This window comes from Xiphophorus couchianus, chromosome 18 (assembly GCF_001444195.1).
Source record: "Xiphophorus couchianus chromosome 18, X_couchianus-1.0, whole genome shotgun sequence".
Classification (NCBI taxonomy): domain Eukaryota; kingdom Metazoa; phylum Chordata; class Actinopteri; order Cyprinodontiformes; family Poeciliidae; genus Xiphophorus; species Xiphophorus couchianus.
The window spans coordinates 28,003,773-28,026,718 of NC_040245.1; the positions used below are offsets into that span (position 1 = coordinate 28,003,773).

General features: G+C 39.9%; 1 protein-coding gene across 1 annotated transcript; it reads right to left on the bottom strand.

Annotated features, from left to right (window-relative positions):
- Nucleotides 1-5: 5 nt before the first annotated feature.
- Nucleotides 6-22,394, bottom strand: c2cd3 (C2 domain containing 3 centriole elongation regulator). The gene is made up of 33 exons (XM_027998830.1): nt 22,128-22,394; nt 21,247-21,516; nt 20,841-20,998; nt 20,198-20,376; nt 19,963-20,102; nt 18,931-19,063; nt 18,716-18,853; nt 16,987-17,134; nt 16,801-16,910; nt 16,508-16,711; nt 16,296-16,411; nt 15,222-15,340; nt 14,504-14,635; nt 13,998-14,417; nt 13,396-13,547; nt 12,050-12,293; nt 11,585-11,768; nt 10,398-10,581; nt 9,745-9,917; nt 9,511-9,646; nt 8,976-9,244; nt 8,799-8,873; nt 8,123-8,710; nt 7,543-7,884; nt 6,889-7,027; nt 6,750-6,814; nt 6,461-6,666; nt 6,225-6,355; nt 6,005-6,154; nt 4,891-5,081; nt 3,265-3,949; nt 1,908-2,016; nt 6-238 (listed from the first exon to the last, which is right to left on the bottom strand). The coding sequence occupies exons 1-33, from the start codon at nt 22,177-22,179 to the stop codon at nt 98-100; spliced, it is 6,483 nt and encodes a 2,160-aa protein (XP_027854631.1). The 5' UTR covers nt 22,180-22,394; the 3' UTR covers nt 6-97.
- Nucleotides 22,395-22,946: the final 552 nt, after the last annotated feature.

Genomic DNA, 22,946 nt, shown 5'->3' on the forward strand with positions numbered 1-22,946 from the left:
AAAGGTTCAAAGCGCAGAACATTTTTCAATATTTATTTATAAAACATACAAATATAAAAATTCATTTACATGATTATTGTGATGTAAAACCACTGAGCTAACTGGACTTATCAAAACGAGCTGCGAATATCTTTGCGATTCTGTCCGTCTGTTTCCTCAGGGAAGAAGGGGACATGTCCGGCCGTGGCCGGGGACCTCTGCGAGGGGGAACACTGCGGCGGTCTGAGGAGTTCTGACCCTGCAAATGTCACAAAAAAATACATCTTCAATCATAAAAACATTAGAGTCAGGGACACGCCATTGCATGTTAAGGGTTTAAAATAATGAGTCAACGAGTCATCCTCTGCATTTTTTTAACATGAAAGACTCGCTGCTGATCGCTGTATGTGTGGAACACACAAACACAACCATGGATTCAACACTGAGTAACAGGCTTAAACCGGTTTCTTAGCAATGATGGTAGGTGTGCCGTACTAATTCCCAGCATTCACTCAAGCAAGAACATTACTGTAGTAACTAACTGCTGTTACTACAGTAGTTAGTTTTAGCATTGGTGTTGAATGTTTTACAGTTATTTTGTAACAGAATCAGCTGCTTTATCAGTGCATCAAAAAGCAACCTTATAATTTATCTGAGGATTTTATGTAGCATACCAAATGTGAATTTAAACAAAAGTTCTGCAAACTGTTTGTCGAAGTTCAAAATCTCCAAAGCCTTACCTAAGGTTTCAACTCCAACATTATGTAGTGGTACGAATTTCATTTACCATTTAAATTATTGGTAACTGACTGTTATATTATTGATAAACCCAATCTGATGCACAGCAGTAGTCAGTGAGGAGACAAATGGACAAAATTGTTGGTACCCCTCCGTTAATGACTGAAAAGCCCATAATGGTCACTGAAATATCTTGAAACTGACAAAGCAATAATAATAATGAACAGATCTGTTGAAAATTAACCAATGAAAATCAGACATTGCTTTGGAACTGCAGTTCAACAGCATCGTTAAAAAAAAAAAAAACTAATGAAACTGGCCTAGACAAAAATGATGGTACCTGTAACTTAACATTTGTTGAGGAAATCACTGCAATCAAACGACCTCTGCAGCAGCAAATGAGACCTCAGCACCTGTCCACAGGTAGTCAAATCTTTTTTTTATGATTATTTTTGTCAGATTCAAGTTATTTCAGTGACTAATGTGGGCTTTTTGGTCATCAGCAGAAGGGTACCAACAATTTTGTCCACATGTGTATATTTTTAATAAAATGCAAATATTACTAAATTGTTTCACATTTACTTCTGGAAAATAATTGGAATGCAACTAAAAACTCAACACAATTTTAGGGCTATAGAAATGTATGGGCTGGGATGCTTACCTTGAGTAGAAATCAGTTCCATTGTGTTTACACAGAAATTAAAAAACAAAAATGACATAATTTTACTACTTTTATTCAAAACAAAAAAAAAACACATTTCTATTGCTGGTAAATTAACTAAACATATTGTTTATTAATTAGATAAATAAGTGGTGCTCCTTTGGTTTCAACACAATGGCTATAAGTGCCTTTTTTCCCCAAATAGCCAAATTTATCTTTGCTATAAGTATGAAGCGGAGCAAAAACGTTGTGGCATGTTTTAGCAACTTAACTGGCCATGCGCAGCAACAATTAGCAACAACAACTCTCCATTAAGCTGGAGAAAACTCCAATATTTCCTTTGGTGTATCAGTAAATAGACTTGAGACTTTGGGATGAGCAGGAAAACTGTGAGCATTTCAAAAACCATAACTTGTAAAAATGTTAGTACCAGAAACTATCAATACCATGTCAGTATGACACTATTAAGATTCAAGTAGGAATAGCAACAAAGGTTTTAATATCAGAGATAAAGCTGTAAAATACTTACAGATTCATAAGATGTGTGGGAGAAGGATGGAGCTAAACGGATGGCTCTCAGTGACGCCTCCAGTTGGTGAGACGGGAGGAAGAAATTAGGGACTTCCACAGGTATTGAGCTTAAGGTAAGAAGTTTAAAAAAACAACAAGACGTAAAGATAGTGTCCTATATCTCTGTTATAAATCAATATAAAAACTTCATTAGTGCTCAAAGCGAAGTCTAAAACTTCTCAAATGCTAAAGCCTTTTAACTAATTTGGTTCAATTAGACTTAAGAAAAAATTAAGAATCAAATTTGAAAAAGAGGACTGTACTACAAGTTATTGAAGTCCCTGAGCTTTATAAAAGGCTTTGGTGGCATATAGAAGAGATTAGGAAAAGTACATGTTTATGTAAAAGTTAAATGATCAAAGTAAACTCTTCAAAAACTCTGTTTCGACAGATAAATGACCAGTAACCTCCTCACACATTCTCAACCTTGGAGTCGTCTTCGACTTCCAGCTCCCATTCAGGAATCAAACCGGTTCGAAGACCGCCATCTTAAATCCCAAGAACATTGATCACCTCTGCATTTCACTGTTCCTCCTTTACAGCTGAATCTTTGATTCACTCATTTTCCACCTCTTGACTTGGTTACTGCAACAGCCTCCACATGGTAAGATCAATATAAATAAAAAATATGTCCAATAGCATGTTCAATAATTTCACTGAACTCCAAACCAGAACCGCACGGTATTCTGGAGGGTGTAGGCAGAGAAAAGGCTTTAGCTCCTCAACTGCTCACGACTAGCTGAGAAACGTTGGTAGCATCAATTAACTCACTTGCTCTTTGGTTACCTAACAACTTGCACAGCAACAGTTTCAGGTTTCTCCACCGTGCCTCATAAATGCATAAAAATTTAAATAAAGGCATGGAGTGAAAGCTGTGGATAAATCAGGAAAGATCACACTACCAACTTGGCAGTATTTTACATATTTAAAACATAAAACTAATCAGTAATTATCAATATCGACTGATTGGAAACAGTTTTATCATGATACGATTTTCAGCCATATTGCCCAGCCCTGTTATTTTTTTTTACATTTTATTCCCTTCTTTACTTGGGAAGAATTAAAGTAAAGATCAGAGACACTGTAAAGCATCTCTGAGTTTCCTGCACAGTGCTAATAATAATAAAATAATAATTACAATTATTATTATTTTAAATTAATAAAAGTATAACTGTTGAAATACTAGGTTCTACATGAAGGTAGCTTTGATATAAACTGCTAATCTGACCTGGTTACCAGTTAAACAGACTACTCAGAAAAATAAAGCTAACAATACGAAATAAATAAATGAATAAATAAAACCAGGTTAAGGATACGTCTGGAGCTGGTTTTCATCAGTGTCCTGAGTTCCTGAAGCACCGTGTGTGTCAGCGACAGGCTGTGGAGATGATGACGCCTCATCTGAACTGTTGGGGCTGTTTGACCCCTTTGTCTGATCGCCAAATTGTAGCATCCTGTCATCGTCTCTCTCTGTACGGTGAACATTTTCTGTGCGTTTCTCATCAGAAAGACAGCCGTCTCGATTTTCTTCCAGACTTTTGTCCTCATTCTCACTCATGTCTGACTCCTTCTGATCCTCTATGCTCTCTACAGAAACCAGGTCGGGGTCTGACAGGATGCTGGTCCAAGGACTGGTTCTGTCTGTTAGTGAAGTCACCTCATTCAGAGACCTGGGCTGGAGCACCACCTCCTCGAAATTCTCGTCTCCTTCATCATCATCATCGCCAGCTTCCTCGTCCTGTCTAAAATCCTCTTGGTGTTCATCCTGTGACAGGTTGTCCTTGCTGCTTTGCTCGTCCTTTTTGTCGTCGTGGTCAGAGTCGGTGTCATCCTCAGACGTCTCGGCAGGCAGCGGAGATGCAACATCCAAACGATGATGAGTCGCTCTGTTTGGACTGGACTTGCTGTCTGGGTCGGGCGGAGGGCTGCTGCGTTCAACAGGTGAGTCTGATGAGCTCTGAGTGTTGGAGGGAATGGTTTCCAGGAAGTGACCTCGTAGACCTGAAAGACGAGCCAAATTATGAAGAGAGAAGAAAAAAATACCCCCAAAAACAGCACAATTTTGATTTCTGTTCTCAGATGTGGTTTGATAAAAGAGGTTGATGTTAAAAATATTATCACATTTATTTATCATTAATATTTTATTGCATAACTGTATTAAAGCTGCAGTAGGTAACTTTTATTTTTTTTTAAAAAAGAAAGAATGGGTAACACTTTATTTGATGGGGTGTTCATAAGACTGACATGAACTGTCATGAACATGAAGGAGTCTTTCATGGATATCTATGACTGTTGTCATGAAATGTCATTTGGTAAATAATGACACTTTTAATGCAAAGTTGCTCTAAACGTTGCATTGAAAGTCCATTAGAAGTGCCAACTTTGTATTATTTTGTAAATTACACTCTAATGCAAACATATTTGTTAAACCTATAACTGTCATGACAGTATAACATGAGACATAATTGGGCATGATTGACTGCGCCAAGACTCGCCTCCTGGCCCTGATTGGTTGTTTATAGTTAGCACTGATTGAAGGCAGGGGAACTAAAATTTTTTCCCAGTCTATCGGTCTTGTACCAAACTGTCACAACATAGTGACAGTGTCAGTAAATATGTAAGAATTTTTTTTATAAAAGTTACAAACTGCAGCTTTAAAGCACATTTTATGTCTTTAATTTATTGTATTTTATACTATGCATCTGTTGTTATGTCTTACTCATTTGTAAAGTGCTTTGTGAACTTTTTGAGTCATAACTGCTGGGTATTGTTTTTATTATGTAGGATAAACATTTTTTTCCCCCAACTTCTTACCTAGGTATTTTGTAATACATTTGTTTTTTTTTTGGAACAAAAAGTCAAAAACAGAAATGTAAATACAAATTTGATCAGAATCGGCTGGCCGATCATTTTATATTTTTAATATTTGGGAAGAAGCTCACCACTGATGATGCTGTTGACCTCCCCAACAAGCTGGTTGGACTTGAGGAGCAGCTGACTCGAGTCGGTCTCCAACACCCCCCGATCCACCTCTTGGTTGTGGCCGTCTTGTTCGGCCGCAGGCGGGAAAGTAGGAGCCGATAGCTTACGATTGAAGTATCGCTGAATGTTGTCAAGCTCGCTAAGTTTTCTCCTGTCGTAAAAATATTAGTAGTTTTATATTGGTACCGTGAGTTTATTAGAAAAAGTGTCAAATGTAAATGATTATTCTAGTAATTGATTATTGTGACGGTCAATCAATGAATCAGACAAAAAAAAAAAGAAAAAATCACATTCTGCAGATTTTTTTTAAATCGAACCACTTTAAAGATTTTTATATACAATATTAAAAATACATTTAACAATTTTTAAAACATATTTACACATAGAGAAGGCTTTTCATCTTAAATGCAATTTTTTTTTAGAGTTCTATTTTAATTACTTGTTTGGGTATATTGTCCTTTCAGCAAACAGCCTTTTATGAGTCTATATACTTATGTTTACGATTAATTGACCACTAAATTACTTGACAATTAGGACTGTCACGATAACAAATTTTGCTGCGTGATAAATTTTCCCAAAACTTGTTGTGATAAGTAATAACATTGTTGTTTTGAGACCATTTTTGAGTAATATAATAGTAATAATGGCATAACAATGCAAGAACACATTGTCAAGGATAAATAATCTTTAAATTCTAATGAACATTTAAACACTGGAACTGGAAGACATTTGAAATATCCAAAATAATTAAAGAAAACAACAGAAACGACAAATAAAATGAATTATAAAGTCTGTGTAAACAAAAAAAGGGATAGTTGAGACCAAAGCACCAGACTGAAAACTTTTATCATTCAGTTTTTGGTAAAAACAGAGAGAAAAGAAAAACGATAAATCAAACAAATTAAAATTACTGAGTTTCTTTTAATTTATCATTCGATTAATTGATTTATTGTTTATTGTGGCAGGTCTATTGACAATTATTCTAATAATCGATTCATCACAATACCTCTGATTAATTGTTTCAGACCTAATGTCCAGTTAAAGAATGGGAATTTAAAAAATTCATCTGAATACCTGAGTGCTGAAAACAAAAATGAGCTGGAGGGATTAACGTCATCGGGCGGCCCGCCACAGGCAGAGTGACACGCTGTTTGTTCTTGCAGATTCTGGTGGTAAAGACGAACTTTGTCCATGTGCTCAAAATGGCGATCGTTCTCACTTGGCCTGCGACATGAAATAATCAATGAAAAGGACCAAAACTGTTTGGATGTCGTCAAACTGCGAGCGTACCAACCTTTCAGAGAACGGCACGTCGCTGTGGTTTGGCGACGAGATCTTCTGCTCCGGGAATCTGCTGATGTGGGACGGGAAGCTGCTGTACATGGCTGTGGTTTGATAGCTGAGAGGACTGGTCTGAAACAAAGCCTGGAAATAAACGCGTTCTCAGCTTGGGATTCAGAAAACACGATTTCTAAATCTAGGGATTTAGCAATCACCAGATATTACATTTCATCAAAGAGGCACACTTACTGATGAGTTTGTGGCAGCTTCATTGTTGGTGTTTTTTCTCTGTCCACGAAGGTCCTGGACTCCCCTCAAAGGAGTTATAGACACTTTAATCTGACCGTGACACTGGCCACTGAAGTCTGTGATGTTGTACCAACCACACACTGACGGGAAACCCCAGAGTAAAGGAGACAGGTCTACAGTGGCAAATCCAATCACCCGCTCCATTTCTGCAGACGTAAAACATCAAAACGGTTAAATAATACCACGAAACAAGCCAAAACATCATAAATCACTATTCATCTCACAATACCTCCTTTGTGCCACACTTTGAACACAAGAAACTGATGTGGATCGACCAGCAGCTCCTTTGAAAGTCTGGACATGTAAAGCAAACACGTTAACTTGTTGCAAATGTGTTGCTTATTTTGAGGTCTGTGTGGAAAGCAGACCTGCACTCGTGCTGATGGTCCCACACAGGACAGTCCGTGTTGGTTACAACAGATGTGCAAACTGGTTCAGGCGAGTCAGCGGTGACGTATGAAACACAGCAGCAAGGAGTTCCTTCAGTGCGCTCAGTAAGAGGACAAGCTGGGGGAAAATGAAACACTTATTTAGTCTAAATTCTTTGTCATCTAGAACATGGCAATGTATTTCTGGGGATTTTATGTGATAAACATCCATGTGTACAACATAGTGCACAAAGTGTAAGGGACACGATGATTGGCTTCCAAAAGAAGAAGACATTTTTGCAACATCCCTTCAAAATGCCGTTACAGTTTACGAACTAAATACAGTTCGTAAACTGCAAACTTGCCCGTGGTTTTGAAGAAGAATGGGCAATAATTTCAGTGTTAAACATGCCAGGCTGGTAGTGAAGATCCCTGAAACATTTGTTTCTGTAATGACAGTCAAAGATAGCCCTACAAAGGACTGACTCAAGGACTTTAAAAACAAATGCACTCCATAATTTGATTGTTTCTTGATTTTGAAAACTATGCATCATTTTGCCTTTTTGGGATGTGCAACTTTGTGTTGGCTCATCTTATAAAATCCCAATAGAAGACAGTAAAGTAAACATTAAATGCTTTACATAACATACTAACCTTTCAGATTGAGGTGCATGGCTCGGTCCACTGCCACAGTCACAGGGAAAGAGTCTTCCACGCTGACCTCTGTGTGATGCGCAGACGTCAGGTCTGGAGTTTCCCTGCAGGGTTTACTCCTGTGTGTGCTGTGGGTGTGTGAGGATTTTCTGGGAGCGGATGGGGAGCCATCTGTTTCTTCCACTTCCTCCAATAAGATCTCCTCCTGACTGTCAGAGTCCAGCTGGGTGTCATGTGTAGCTGACAGGTTTGTGGGAACGGAACCATCCAACGGTGTGATGTGCACCCTGAGAGCTGCGCCTTGTAAATCGGCGGCAGAGCGCATGAACAACGGGTACACTCCTGCAGAGACATAATAAACAGAGATTCTACATGTTTCACCAACTCAGAATTAACATTTTTTAAGAGCTTTTTAAAAGTATTATGAACGAAATTTAAAACCAGTATTATGACAAAAATATACAAAAGAATACAAATATTCAAATATTCTAAGGCTAATTTTTAGCTTCATGGATGTAAGACTTTTTAAGGTTGCCTGATCACCCTGAATTAGGCAATAAGTACTTTTTTTCTTACATACCACTCAGGGACTGCTTCTGCTTGGGAGTCTTTGCAAGAGAAGCCAGATCAACAAATGCAGACCCCACCAGTCGGTCTGAGTCGCTTGGCCTTGTAGTCCTGTTTTTAGAGAAGGTGACCCACACCTGGACCTCCAGCTTCTCCTCTCGCAGATACCACACCAAAGGCTGAGTGGCTCTCAGCTCCACCGTTCTACTTCCTTCAAAGCTCACCGTGGCTTGGTCGCCCTCAACACACGGGTGCTGCAATCGGGAGCAGACGGCGTCCTGGTCGAAGAACTTGTACCTGATGTAGCAGTAGGTAGAGCGCTGAAGCTCGCTCATCCCCGCAGGAAGCAGACAATGGATAGGAAGCCACGCTTTAGGCATTGAAAAAGTCAGTGAGAGTTTTCTCATGCCTTCTTCCCAGGATTCTTCATCATCTTGCTGTGCCATTTCCCAGCCCAAACCCTCGGCGGCTTTAATCACCCTTTCTCTGTCTGAGTGGTGAGCGAAGCTGATGGAAAGCTCCAGCCCACCGACCAAGATGTGCTCCGGCTGTGAAGGACGTTTTTTACGAACTAAGTACAGCCCGAACCAGCCAGAAATACCTAAATGTTTGAGAAAAACATGAATTAACTTCGGTGTTTATTAAAGAGAGCAGCTTGCCCCATCATACTTTTTTAAGAAGTAGCAGACCTGTTCTTTTATGAATGAGATCAACCAATGGTATTTTCACAGAACCCAACATGATCTGCGTTTGCTCAGGAGATGCTGCAAGAGAACAGAACAAAAATGTTAGAAACACAAACTCACATTTAACCGTAATAAGACTCTCATCAAATTTGGGTCGGAGGCAAGCTGAGCTCCTCTAACCTTTTTGACCGTCTCTGTTCCAGACAGTAAAGACAGCAGACGCCTGCTCCAGCTGCTCAGCCAGGCTGCAGGTTTCCCCGCTGCTCATGTGCAGCAACAGATCACAGGTCACCTCCATGTGGTGGTCAAAGTCGGGGCAGAAGGTCCTAGCTGCAGTGCGGGTACACCTCCTCTCGCTGTCAGGTAAGAAGGACAGGTGGACCGTGACGAAAGGGTTCACCCCGACCTCCGTTAAATGGCTGAATTGATTGTTTTCTTCTGATATTGCTCTGAAAAGATTGAAAAGAGGATGGAAGGAAAAAGAACCAGGAGTTACTGTACTAGTACAAAAAATGCTGGGCTTTAACTTGAATATGTTTCCAAAGCTTTGTATACTTAAGCATTTATCACTTTATGACCTTCTGTTTGTGAACATTACACAGACGAATCACAGTAAAACAATCCGATCTGTTTTGAGGTAGAATGCTCAAAACAGCATTCTACCTCAAAATGCTGTTTTGAGCATTTTGAGCATCTGGGCTGAAGACGGCAGTACCTTGCTGCTGCCTGCAGCCCAGACGCTCTGTGCACTTGAACCACAAGCGTCACAACACGGGAAGCAGCTCCTCGACCAGCCTGTCCTTCAGGTCGGACAGGCCTGTGCTTGTAGCGAATGCAAATATCCAGCAAACCTGGGGAAAAAAACAAAACAAAAACAGATTAGACACATTGTTAATATTTTAGATATTGTCTTCGTCTGGATCACCTTTATAGATGTGCATGTGCTTACCTGAAGGCTGAGGTTGAAATCCTGAGTGGCCCTCAGTCCTTGGAACCAGGGGAAGGGAGAACATCTGAGCCTCGTTAGGATGTTGTTTCTGCATGGTTGCCATGGCACATAATTTGGACAGGGGAAGCAATCCTCTGGCCACAAGCTGATCTCTGACATTTGGATAATAATATCTGCAAAGAAACATGATGACAATCGAATAAACAAACCATCAGCTGTCGGGATGGGAAATGTTGGAGTTTTAATGTTACTAAATGAGAACAGCAACTTAGGGACATGTGTACAGTGTAACCATATTATATCAAAGCCAGGACAAAATACTCAGTCTTTAAAGGTGATTCTTTGAAAGGGTTAGGATAGGTCAATGGCCTATGCAAAACATAATGGTAAAAACCAGCAGACCAAACCTCCTGGACCTCCACTGGGGTTGCTGGGGTTTCAAGGGGACAGGCAGTGCCTGCTAATTTATGACATTACACCGGATGTTTTTGACTTTTTTTTTTTCCAGACACCAAAAAACGTTAACTTATTGCCAAAAACCAGCTAGGTGTTTTTTTAAGCACTTTTTGATAGCAGTCAAAAACCAAATGGAGGTACAAAAACATGCAAAGTGGGAATTTTGAATAACACGTCCCTTTTAATATGACACTTACCTGCACCACACTTCAAACTGGACGCCTCCTCCACTAGTCAGGCCTTGGCTCGACAGCGAGCTGAGCAGCAGTCGCTGGACAGGAACTCCTTCAGGAGCGAGAAGGACGTGAGTCTCGGTGTGACCAAACACCGGGTCCGGGACGCAAAGAGTGGTGATGGTACGATGCGGCTTCAGGTTCAAGCCTGGTGGAGGAAGAATTAGGGCTAAGAAGAAAGTAACATGTTGGGTTTAAGTAGGCCTGTCGCATTAACAAATTTTACTGAATGATAAACTGTCCCAGAAATGATTGCGATAAGCGATAACATCGTTGCTTTGAGACCATTTTCATGTAATATATTGATAATGGCATAGCCTCTCAAAGTTTATAGAATAAACTTTAACTCTATAAAGAACACTTAGCACAGGAAGATATTCTAAATATCGAAAATAACAATAAAAAAACAAAAACTATGTTAAAAAAACAAAATTAAAAACCAGAGGTTGACCAATATATCTCCGACCAATACTTTGGGACGATATTTGTGTTTTGTTCTTATATCAACGTCGGCTGTTACAAGTATGCATTCGCCGATCCAATAGTGCATCCAGAAGCCATGCCTTGAGATAACGTGACCGCATGTTTTCTGATCCCTCCATGCTAGACAGCGGCTGGTAACGTTGCAAGACTGAATGCCAACAACAACAAGGGTAAGTTTTCAACTTTCAATGTATTTTTAACTGTCTGATTTAGCTCTATCTGCCCTTTGAAAGCCTGTCTCTGTCTCAGTGTGAGCTGGCCGGAACAGTGGTGTCAAACGTTCCACATTGTTTGCCCCCAATTCTTAATATGTTGCATTAATAAATTGAGACTTGTGCAACATTTGTTATGATTATCCCATTTTTATCATGTAAATGAACAATTAAAAAGCAATATTGGCTTCCAGAAGAAAAGAAATCGGGAGCACATATTGGGATCAGTTGGATTGATGTAAAAAGGATCGGTACCGGCCTTAAAAAAAAATTCATGCATTGGTCAATCGCTAATAAAAAAGCGCACAACTGAATAAATAAAATGGACTATGATGCTTCTGTGAGGAAAATTGCCCTTCAAAAAATATTAATCGTCAGAATGGAAATTTTCACTTATCATACAATTAATCCATTAATTAGGTTTAAAGTTTCATTTTTATTTAAAGGCGGCCTTACTGCTCTCTACGAGGTTCGGATCAACGTTGGAGGCAGCGTTGAACTCCTGGGAGGGGAAACTGTACTGAACGTAGCAGTCAGCCTCTCCCCACACTGTGGACTGCAGAGGGGTCAGTCCGCTGACTTTCTCCACTCTTAGAACAAACACATGCTCCCTCATAATCCTCACTTGTACTGCATTCACCTGAAAAACAAAGACCGGGGTTAAAGATTATTTAAGAAAAGTAATTCAAGCAAAGGTCCAAGCAATATTTCAGTATTTGTGCATCGACACAGTTGTACAAGTGCCTTTATGTAGCATAAGTAGAAGAAGAGGGTGAGGCTCTGAGTCTTTTTAAAGTAAATTCTTGATTGATGTAATCAGCAATTCTATTATTTACATCAGTAAGCAAATATGTTTAATACGAATAAGTGAAAGCAGAGTAACAGCTCTTATATTACATATCAGAAGTGCTGAGCACATACCTTTGTTTGTGGGTGTGGCTGGTGATCGAGCATGTGAACCGGTCTCACCGCGTGAGGAGACGAATCGTACTCCTCATCTCTGGTGCGCTGGAAGGAGACGATCTGCTCCGCCCGACCCATGGCCAGAACAACCCTGAGGTTTCCCCTGCAGCAGCCTGAGAACACGTCGACGACAGGCATGTAGCAGTCCACCCCTAAAACAGGGTACTGTGCCTGCAGAAGGAGCTGGGTGATCTTCGGGTCCCTGAAAATAAAAAAAGGAAGGGAAATATCAAATACCATTAAAAGGGCTTCTTGCGGGGCAGTTTGCAGTCAGTTTTAGCAAGTTATCATATTGAGGCCATGTGTGACACAGATCACAATTAACTGTTAAGATGCACAACAGCGCCCTTCAGAGGAGAAAGTAAATAAGGCAACTTTCAGCTTGTTTACTGCTAACAGGAGTTTGGATGGATGTAGGCCTGTCAGGAAAACAAATTTTGCTGGACAATAAATTCTCCCAGTAATTAACAATAATACTGTTGTTTTGAGGCCATTTTCAAGCAACATATTGATGATGGAATAATAATGCAAGTTCGCCCTCTGAAAGACCAACAAACTTTAATTTAGTAAAAGAACTCCACTCTGACCCTGACAGATATTTTAAATAAAACCAAACAACCAAAAATAACAACAAAAACATACTTATAATGAAATTTATTATGATGTCTTTGTAAACAAAATTGCCCTTAAAAAATGTTAATCAACAGAATGGAAATTATCGAGATCATTTTAATTTATCATGCGATTGATTACTGCGCATTTATTAGATGGATGTTGACGAATGTATTTTCTAGCTACAAAGAGACACTTTATAGCAAAATCAACTTACTATGTTACCTTTAGTTTTCATGAAAATGTAGTATATACCAAAGTGTGACGTCTTGAAATTGGCATCTGTTTCTTTAAGAACCTACTAGCTTACACTTCCCCTTCAGTGTGTCAACACAACAGTGTGTCCACTGACGCCATTTAAAAGCGTTCTCAGGAGCTTAGAAGACCCGCAGTTCCACCAGGTGTTTGCTAATTTCTGCTGCCACTAGTCTGGAGGAGTAGGGAGGCGAGGGACTCAAGCTCAAAGGACGTGTCAAATTAAATAGCAGATTGTTTGAGCAAGCGTTAAGGCACCTCTGAATGGTTGCTATGGGAGTCAAGGATTCCTCAAACATGCAAGAAAGAATCAAGGTAAAACTCCAGGTATGTTTTTGATGAGGGAATAACATTACAGCATGACATAAAGCTAAAAAAGACAATCTTGCTTTATAACTCCCTATAAAGTAATAAAAAAATAGACTTGTTTTTGTTACCTAAATGACATGTAGAACTGATGTAAAGGTAGTTTAACGAGGCCGAAGAGTCGATCGTTCCCAGAGCTTCCAGTTTTCTGCCATACTTCAATCACCATCATGTTATCCTTCATACGCTCTAAAAGTTTTGTTGTTAATCCCACTGGTGTTACCTGTTACACAAAAACAAAACAAAAAAAACAAAAAAACAATCAGATTTGGTTTATTTTGAAGTCTGTTTTTTTTTTAAACATTTTCACTGAAATGTGTATCCCAGCAAATCTACTTGCTTCTCTCCTCATCATGAGAGCACCTTTACATTAAATTAAACCACAAAGTAGGTTATGATGTCTGAATGTTTGCAGAACATTACTTAAAGTGCTCGGACAAAAATAGAAAAGTAAGACAGCAAAAGCTATTTAAAACATAAATACAGTGAAAAACACAACTCTCTTAATATTAAAATATTCACTGAGGAAAAGCAGATTTCTTAGTGATTTAAGTCTTCAAAGATTAAATCAGAAAAGATGGCTAGCAACAAACAGACACGTTTAGCAAGAATGGCAGTGAAATGAAATGAAGTGATTCCGACCGACCGAGATGGCTGAGTTTCTTGAACCCACCTGAACGAAGTTGAAGGTGGGGTTTGCCTGGCCCCAGCTGACCGTGGATCTGGCCGTCTCATCACACCAGAACAGCTTAGAGTTCAAGAAGACGTTTGGAGCCTGCTGCGGCCCGCAGCTGAACTTCTTCCCATCTGGAACCATGAGTAAAGCATGCAGGAGGATTTGGGGCTCCTCTTCGGCCCGAGAAGATTTAAGAGGAGATGTTCGGATCCCGGGAGGATTCGAGGGTTCCCTCGTATGTGTCTGAGGAGTCCAAACATTCAGCCTGGGATGATCCATCGTTGGAGCCGTTAAGACCTCCATGTCAGAACGCTGAGACCTTCCAACATGTTCTCTTTCGGGGTTGGCTGCGATTTTCACGTTCCCTGGTTTTTCATTAGGGAAACTTTTGCTGTGTGTTCCTAGTTCTATGGAAACCTGCAACATAAATAGCAACTGGGTCACAACCCCTTAACTTTGTTGCTTACAAAAATAAACAAATAAAATAAAAAGTTAAAAATTACTGTGAGAGGTCCAACATCCCGCGTTTCTCTGGTTCCCTCCGAGTTGCAAACCGGCAAAACAACGGACTGACTCAGCTCCTTGCTTTGCAGCAGACTGCGCAGAGCGTGAACGGCCTTACCAATAAAAACAGGCTGCAAAAACAGAGAAAACTTGTCTGAATAATATCAGTATTTAACTTCCACTCATTGGGGAAAGCTAGCGGGAGTTTTTAAAACAATGTGCCGGGAGTCAGGCGTTCTCCTCCGGTATACCGAATATGAAGCGCCCGGCCAGCTGGCGAGGGGAGCTGGCTGTTAACGCAGTGGGAGCAGACATGTCCGAAAATGTCAGAGCAGGTTATGTTTTGGTGAACCGAGCAGATGTTTGAGGCTTACACACTTACATTCTCGCCTAGAAACGTTGTACAAAATAACGTTGTGTCATTTAAAGTGTAATATAACAAAATAATTTGCCGCTCTTCACCGCCATTGTCGCTCTGCCTGAACGCCCAGTTGGGACCTGCAATGAATTATGGGATATAGTGGGCCGTGAAGGATATACCGGACCCATCCTTCTAATCTGGGGAAAAGAAGGCAACATTTGGAGGCCGCATGGGAAGGAGTCTTCGAATTCGGACAGGCCTTGTCGCCACGCTATGACGTAATCGGCCTACAAATCCGTCCTTCGAAGGATGCAGACCCTGAATTCGAACACAGCTAAAGTGTCTGAGTAACTTACTTTTTTCTGGTCACTCTTTCTTGAGTAAATCTTGAAAGTGAGCTCACTCTCCCACCACAGCTTGATCGCTGCGGCGTTGAAGTGGACCGGAAACACAGAGAGCTGGTGGAACTTCACAGCTTAAAGAAACACACAGAGAAGCTGCATCAGAAACAAACACCATAAGGAACAGTTTTACAAGTTTTCTGCTTGACTTAACATTACAGTGTAGGGCTGATCTGTTGATTTTCTGGATTAACCGATTAACTGAATACCAAAAGAAGCTTAATAAGACATTTTATTTTACTGAATTTGAACCCGGTGAAACTACCACTAGATGAGTTCTGTGTTGAACATATTTATTGACAAATGTTTTTTTTAATCTTAAAAGAAAAAGTTAGATATTTTTGTGCAGCTTTGGGTTAATTACTGCTCTGAGTATGTTGTTCTTTCAGAAACTGACCAGCTGCCTTTCTGTGTGGTGTGGAGGCTGCAGCGCCTCCGACTGGAAGAACGTGAGGAGAGTGGTGCGGACAGCAGAGAGGATCATCGGGGCCCCCCTTCCCTCCATTCAGGACATTTCATCCCAGCGCTGCGTGACCAGAGGCCGAAACATCATCAGTGACCCCTCACACCCCCACCATGGACTGTTCTCCCTGCTGCCCTCTGGAAAGAGGTTCCGCAGCCTCCGGTGCAGGTCCACCAGGTTCCGAAACAGCTTTTTCCCACTTGCCATCAGACTGCTGAACTCTTAACTGGACTGCACTTAAAATCTGGTCTCCACTTTATACCTTGCACATGTACAGAGCTAAATAACTTCCTTTTTACTGTCAGTCCTGCACTTTATATTCTATATTTATATTTATATTCATATTTTATACTGTATTTTATTTTATTCTGGAGTAACCTCACAACATTGAAAGCTCAAAACACTGTTCTGAGCCGTATGCAACGAAATTTCGTTCTGTATACACCCTGTGCATGCAAAATGACAATAAAGTCAGTCTAAGTCTAAGTCTAAGTCTAACTTTTAAAGTTAACTCCAGTTAACGATTAATCGATTAATCAGTTACAAATAACAACAGGAAGAATTACCTCCAAAAGTGATTTTACTGGAAACGGCTCTGGTCACGTCTACATCTCCACCTTTACTCCGCCGAAATTGACCCGAGGCTGAAGTCATTGGAAAAACATACTCCACAAAATATGTGCTATAAAAAAAAGAAGAGATTCAGAGATTCTCAAATATAAGTGTTACAAATGCTAATATGATCTCTATTTAAAATGAACATTACTAAATGTTTTACCACTTCTTGCTGGGTAATGGGCGCGGAGGTTTCCCTTTGACGGCCTTCCTGGTTGTGGTGGCTGAGCCGCCTGCAGGAACGGCCAGCGACTCGACGGTAACTCTTGCTATTCGGATGAGACTCAGCAACTTGAACTGCTCTTCACTGAATGAAGAGTAGAGATCATCGCCACGATCCGCAAACTGCTGTTCATCTAAATTTGGACTGAAAACAGTCAAAATGTGGGTCAGAACAGCCTTTGCCGTTTTTAGATGAAACCAAACGACTTTAGGATGTTTTTTTGAGGCTCTTACCTTTGGCTGATCCCAGGTTCAGACTGCCTCGGTTTCTCTGGATGAGTTTTATTTGATGTTGTTGCTCCTTGACCGTTGTCCCCTGCGAAATCCGGTGCAGTGTCTGAGTGCTTAAAAACAATAACTTCAATCACTTGTCGCCTGAAAAAAATAGCTAAAACTAAAAGATAAAGAGTAAATACTCACAGGAGTTTTGTAAAACAGATTTTCCAGTAAGCTCTGATCATAAAGCGGATTGCTGAGCTCGCTGTCTCCACACACACTGCTGTGGCCGGAGAGAGATTCAGGAGGTGACCCCTGGATGTCCCACAGAGGCAGTCCAGATGTCACAGAGCTGGGGGGGGAAAGAAAACAAATTTTAAAAAATGCTGGAAACAATTCAAATTTATTCTAAGACAAAACGAGAAATCTTATGAAACTTGCTCTTCTTTTTAGCTCATATTTTATTAGCTTATCTAATTAAGTAAAAATTCTCAATTGCTTGTTTTGTTGCTTAATTTGTAATTTTGTTTTATCTAAACAGGACTCTATTGTAAATGGGAATTTGGATCTCAATCAGACAACTTGTATTACCATACAACTTGTATGGTCAAATAAAGAAATAAAAAACACAACATTTGCAAAAGGTTTGTCACATCAACACAACAAATTTAATATGTTTTTATTCTGATTTTATAATATATCTGTGAGGCAAGGTTTACAAACATTCTTAGCAATAAAAATAAAAAATAAAATCTAATGCTTGAATAGGAAAGAGAAATAATGTGCATTGAAATTTTCATTGATTTGTCAGCAGAATACAATTCTGCATTCAGAGTGCTTGCAACAGTTTTTACACACCCTAAATTTTTTAACTCCATTGCATTTTATTGAATCTTTATGTGGTAGACTAGAGTTATCCGGTTGTGATCGTTGTGTTAGCAAAATTTAAAAAGTCCAGCAGCTCACTGGGGAGAGGAAAGGTTTGTCATTGTGGTAACATTGCAGGCAGGAGAAATGCAACAATTTGGGAAAATCTGAACAGGTCTGTTATTATCAATTTTGACACAAAGGAATGAATGATCAATTTTTTCCAGTAACGATTATATTGACATATTTATTATTTTTGACAAAGAGGTTGCTGCAAAGTTTGCAGACATACTCTAAGACTTCCAGCTTTATTTGTACTTAAAGGGGCAGTATTTTGTATTTTCCAGGCACAAGGTGACATTTCATGGCAGAATCAAGTAGCTATGTTACCTTCAGTTACAATAAAAACAATGCATTTATCAAATATGACTTGAAAGAAATTTGACTTTGTAATTTAATAACTTGAAATTCAGCCTGTGTCTCTTTAAAAACTCCTGCTCTTTCTGAAACTCCGCCGTAAGGAAGTCATCACACCATCGCTCCTCTATTAGCCCTTTATGTTTGTACCAGCGTTGCACTGAGAAGTAGCTCGTATAATGAGCTTAGCAGATGCGCAGTGCCATCAGGTGCTTGCTAATTACTGCTGGCTAGTCTAGAGGAGCAGAGAGCGGGAGTCACATGGGAGAGCTGCTCTGTAATGTAGAAGCTGGGAAGAATGGAAACTACAGGTCAGAAGATGAGCTGCGTGTCCAAGGCGGTGCTTGGTCCATCTGGATGTTTTGCACAGTTGAATGGTTGCCATGGAGATGAAAGGATTTCTCAAACATGCATGAAAAAGTCATAGCCACACTCCAGTTATGTTTCTGATGAGGCAATAACATTTTAACATGATATAAAGCTGATTATATAAAACCACCCCTTTAAAAGTGGTTCTACAAATTACGAATTTAAAATGGGGTGAATACAAAACCACTCAATCCCAATAAAATGTCTTGCCATTCGTGATTACACTAGGAGTGATAACACTAGGAGAAAAATGAAAGTGACACAAATCCAGTGAGTCTACCTGCCAAGCAGCAGATCCACAGCTCTTTTGTCCATGTCTGGCAGACAGTCCAGGGTGCTGTCTGAGGGGAAGGCTCCATCCCCAGAATCTGCATGCAGGATATTCTGAAGAAACATACCTGATATAGAAGGGAACAACCTGCAAACATAAAGCAGGGTAGTAGGTATTAAAAAAATGTGCATTTCTGGAATCTTTAAAAAATGAAAGCCACTGACTCTTTAGGTGTTTGGATGTTGTCCTTAGGGAGAGGTAGAGGACTGTCCTTCAGAGGCAGAGAAGAGTCGACGTCACAATTCAGAGCCGACTCCGCCATTGCATTCCTGAGCTTGTTTCCCCGCTCCAGAATGACTGCAACCAGAAAAAGGTTAACAGCTATGACTGAACATTTTTGCTTTTGCACATTAGTGACTGACTAGCTGCGTTTCTATTAACCATAAAATTGTGCAAACTGAAATTACAAAAATAAATACGCCCGATTTAGAAAAAACTCAAGTTTTTTGATAATGTCGTGTTTTGATTGTTGATTCTATGTTGAATTGTGTTTCTGTGTTTGATATCATGTAAAGCACTTTGAAATGCACTGCTGCTGAAATGTGCTATACAAATAAAATTTGATTGATTGATTGATAAAGGTTTATGAGCTAGAATGAGATAAATACAGTAGTAGACCATAGCTAAATAGTTGTATTTCACAAAACTGCAAGAGAAACACTTTTTATGCATCACTTGAGTCACGTAATAAACAGCCGATAGTTACTATCTATAAAAACGACTAAGAAGATAACAGGAAGTAGTAGTGCGATGATGGTTTGTTTTAGTTTTTATTTTTGGGACAATGTGCAGCTGGCTCCACAAGAGCTCTCACAGCATCACACAGTTCGTAAAAAATGTGTCATTTAAGTGTGTTGAATCTGTAAAATGTCCTCCTACGTAGCTGCTCCCAAGTATAAGCATCTTGTTGCTCCAACACTTAAGTAAGACACCAATGTCTCCTCTGATGGCTGATAGATGATGAGCTAATTGGCTAAATTATGAATACATCTTGTGTAACTGTTTACATCTGTCGCTGCCATGATTTTTAATGACTTATCGCGTGAACAAGCTTATTTACATGTTATTTTAATTTCATGTCTTATTTAATGGAAACACCGCCATTGCAACGTTGTGTTTTTTTCACTTTAGTAGAATATAGACAAAGATTTGCGCTCATTTGGAATGAAAATGCAGCTAATGATGTTGCTGCCGACCTGAGATGATGTCATTATTTCCCGTCTCCGCTGTCGAGGGATTCCCAGCAATTTCACTGTTTTGAAATGTGCTGGACGTAGGAACCTGATTCTCCAGCATCTTCTTCTGGACATTTTGAAAATACAAGTGGTCTTTTCCTCTAGAATGAACAAAGCAAGAAACAAAAGAGATTAACAGAGGAGACAAGCAAGGGAGATTTTTTGTACGGGTATTTGTTCAGTAACTTTCCCAAACCTTGGTGTGTTTCCACCACTGCTCCCGCCGGATTCTTTCCCACCTCCAGCAGTGACGAGTACTGGCGGCGGGGGGGCCATCAGTTTGGGTACCTGCAGCTTATCGATGCTGGTGTCTGTGGCGGGGGCCGAGCTGCTGCTGTCGTAGGCTTCAGCCAGAGGCTCCAGGTTTAGGGAGACCTAAGAAGTCAAGATTGGAGATGACAAACAGCTTATTTTATTATTCCATAATATCTAAGTTACACTTAAGCCTGTAAAAGGCTATTGAACTATTAATCTCATAATAAAATAAACTGAGCTTCATAATTTCCATGTTGAGGACTAATCATTTTTGAAGAGCAATTTTGTTTACAGAAACATCATAATCCATTTTATTTATGGTTTTATTATTGTTTTTGGTTGTTTTTTTTTACTTTGGATATTTAAAATATCTTCCAGTTTCAGTGTTGAGTGTTCTGTACAAAAATAAAGTTTATTAGTCTTTTGGAGGGAGAACTTGTATCATTGTGCCATGATCATTATATTACTTGAAAATTGTCTCAAAACAACAATATCATCATTTATTGCAATAATTACTGGGACAATTTATCGTCCAGTAAAGTTTGTTATTGCACACAAACCTTTGAATTGATCAGTCTGCTCACCTGGACTTCTCCCAGCTTTTCTGAGGTTGGCGACACCAGAGTGTAAAATCCACTAACAGGTTGCGACAGAGACAGACGGGAGATCCCGGCAACTTGAGCCCGAGCGACTGGTAAATGATCCGGCTTAGTCAGAACCTCCAGCACCAAAGAGCCCATATCTGTTCAGAAAAAAAGAGCTATTGATTTGTAAAGGCAAAAACGTGACAGATATCCATCTAAACATGCTTATCCTGGGAGCTGGCGGTTATTTCTAGCAGTAATTGGGCGAGAATGAGGGTACACCGTGCAGAGGCTACCAAGGCAACACAGAGACACAGAAAACAACTCTGCATGTAGAACGATGAACCTAACAGTCATGTTTTGGACTGCGGGAGGAAGCCGGCAGACCGGGAGAGAAGATAATCACCTGTAAGGTATGAGGTGAACTGCTTCGGGCCGCAGCGGATTGCGTAACGAGCTGTGCTCTTGATGGTTCTCTGAGCCACCTGGGATGCATCTCTTGGAAAGAAGTGCGTGCCGTTGGATGACTCGCCCCACCAGCGCAGCCTGACGAACGTTGCAGACGGAGGCTTGTGGACTGTCCATAAGACCCTGCTCACTGTCACACACAGGAAGCACCTCAGCTGGCCCTCAACAAGAGGGGGGAGGCTTGTCGAGGACGACACATCGCTGGGGACTGATAAGAGTTATGTCAGGTTACACCAAGCCGGAGACACACAACACACAGTTACTTAAAAAGTTAGCTAGAATTTATTGCAGTCCAAGCTGGTCTTTGCTATGCATCATGCAGGCCTAGCTGAAAGAAACATGTTCAATAGATCTGAGACAGAAAAAAGCTTGTGTAGAAACAAGAGCTCTCACTTTAACAGTGTGTGTCTCTGTCTGCTATATTTGTCATGCTTCATTCATTTCATTTAGTCAAGTAATTCACACTAGAGTATTTAGACATTTGACTCAGTAAAAGTACTGATTCTTACTACTAATACTGTTCAAGTAAAAGTAAAAAGTACGTTATCGTAAAAGTACATTTCCCCCAACAAGCTACTGAAGTAAATGTAACCACCTCTAGCTGTAAAGGATAAAATACCGAGTTATAACATATTAAATATTATTGTGAGTCATTGTGTCGAATCAAAAATGCCAGTACGGTGCAGAATAATGAGAAATAACATAATTTATATGTGAAAAGTTTCATAGCGTTCGTATATGTTCTTACGCAAGTGACAGTTGATTGAACGAGCTACCTATAAGTAGCACAACATTAGCATCTAGCTACGTTACATTTACCTTTCCTTTTGTTGCTTGCAGCTTTGGCAGACTTCTGTTTCTTACTCTTCATTCCTCAGTTCAGTAAAAACAGACCGTAAGTGGCAGTCTCTCAGTAACAGAGCCTGAACCCGTCGCTGACATGTTTATTATCGCTCTTCTGTGAAGTAATAATCAGTTTAACTGGAGCTAAACTAGCCGCGCGCACACACAAGTACACACAAACCGAACAAGCGCGGAAAACTGTCTCCGAGCAACAAGACACACTTCCGCCATCACCGTGTATTACTGATGCATTCTGGGAAATAGAGTCTGTTTCTTTCTTCCGCTCTTCCTTTCCTTCCTTCTTTCTGCCTTTACTTCTTTTTCTGTTTTTGGTTGTTTCTTTCACTGCGACATCTCGGTTACAACGACGATCATTTAAAAATTATTATATTGATTAACCCCTTTTTCCAATTACTCCACCCTCCCAAGTTCCTTTCAGAGACTCTTATGAACGGTGTATTAATATTTCAGGAAGCAAAGGCAAACATATTATTATTAGGTTCACAAGATATTTAAATTAAGGGCAAGAGAAGTAGGCTATAGTTTCCCCAAATATCTTAGATTATAAATGTAATGTGATGTACATCACGGAAAACACTTCAGTCTACCAAAGTTTCGTCAGACTCCCTTATCAAAATGATAAGTGTATTAGCTGATTTAATACTCCGGATAATAATAAAATGTTGCACTATGTAGCTTAGATAATGTTTTTTTTTTTTTTTTACAAACTGATAGAAAAAAAATTACATCTTACTGTCAGACAGTTCTTAATTTGGGTTACAAATAATTGAATTA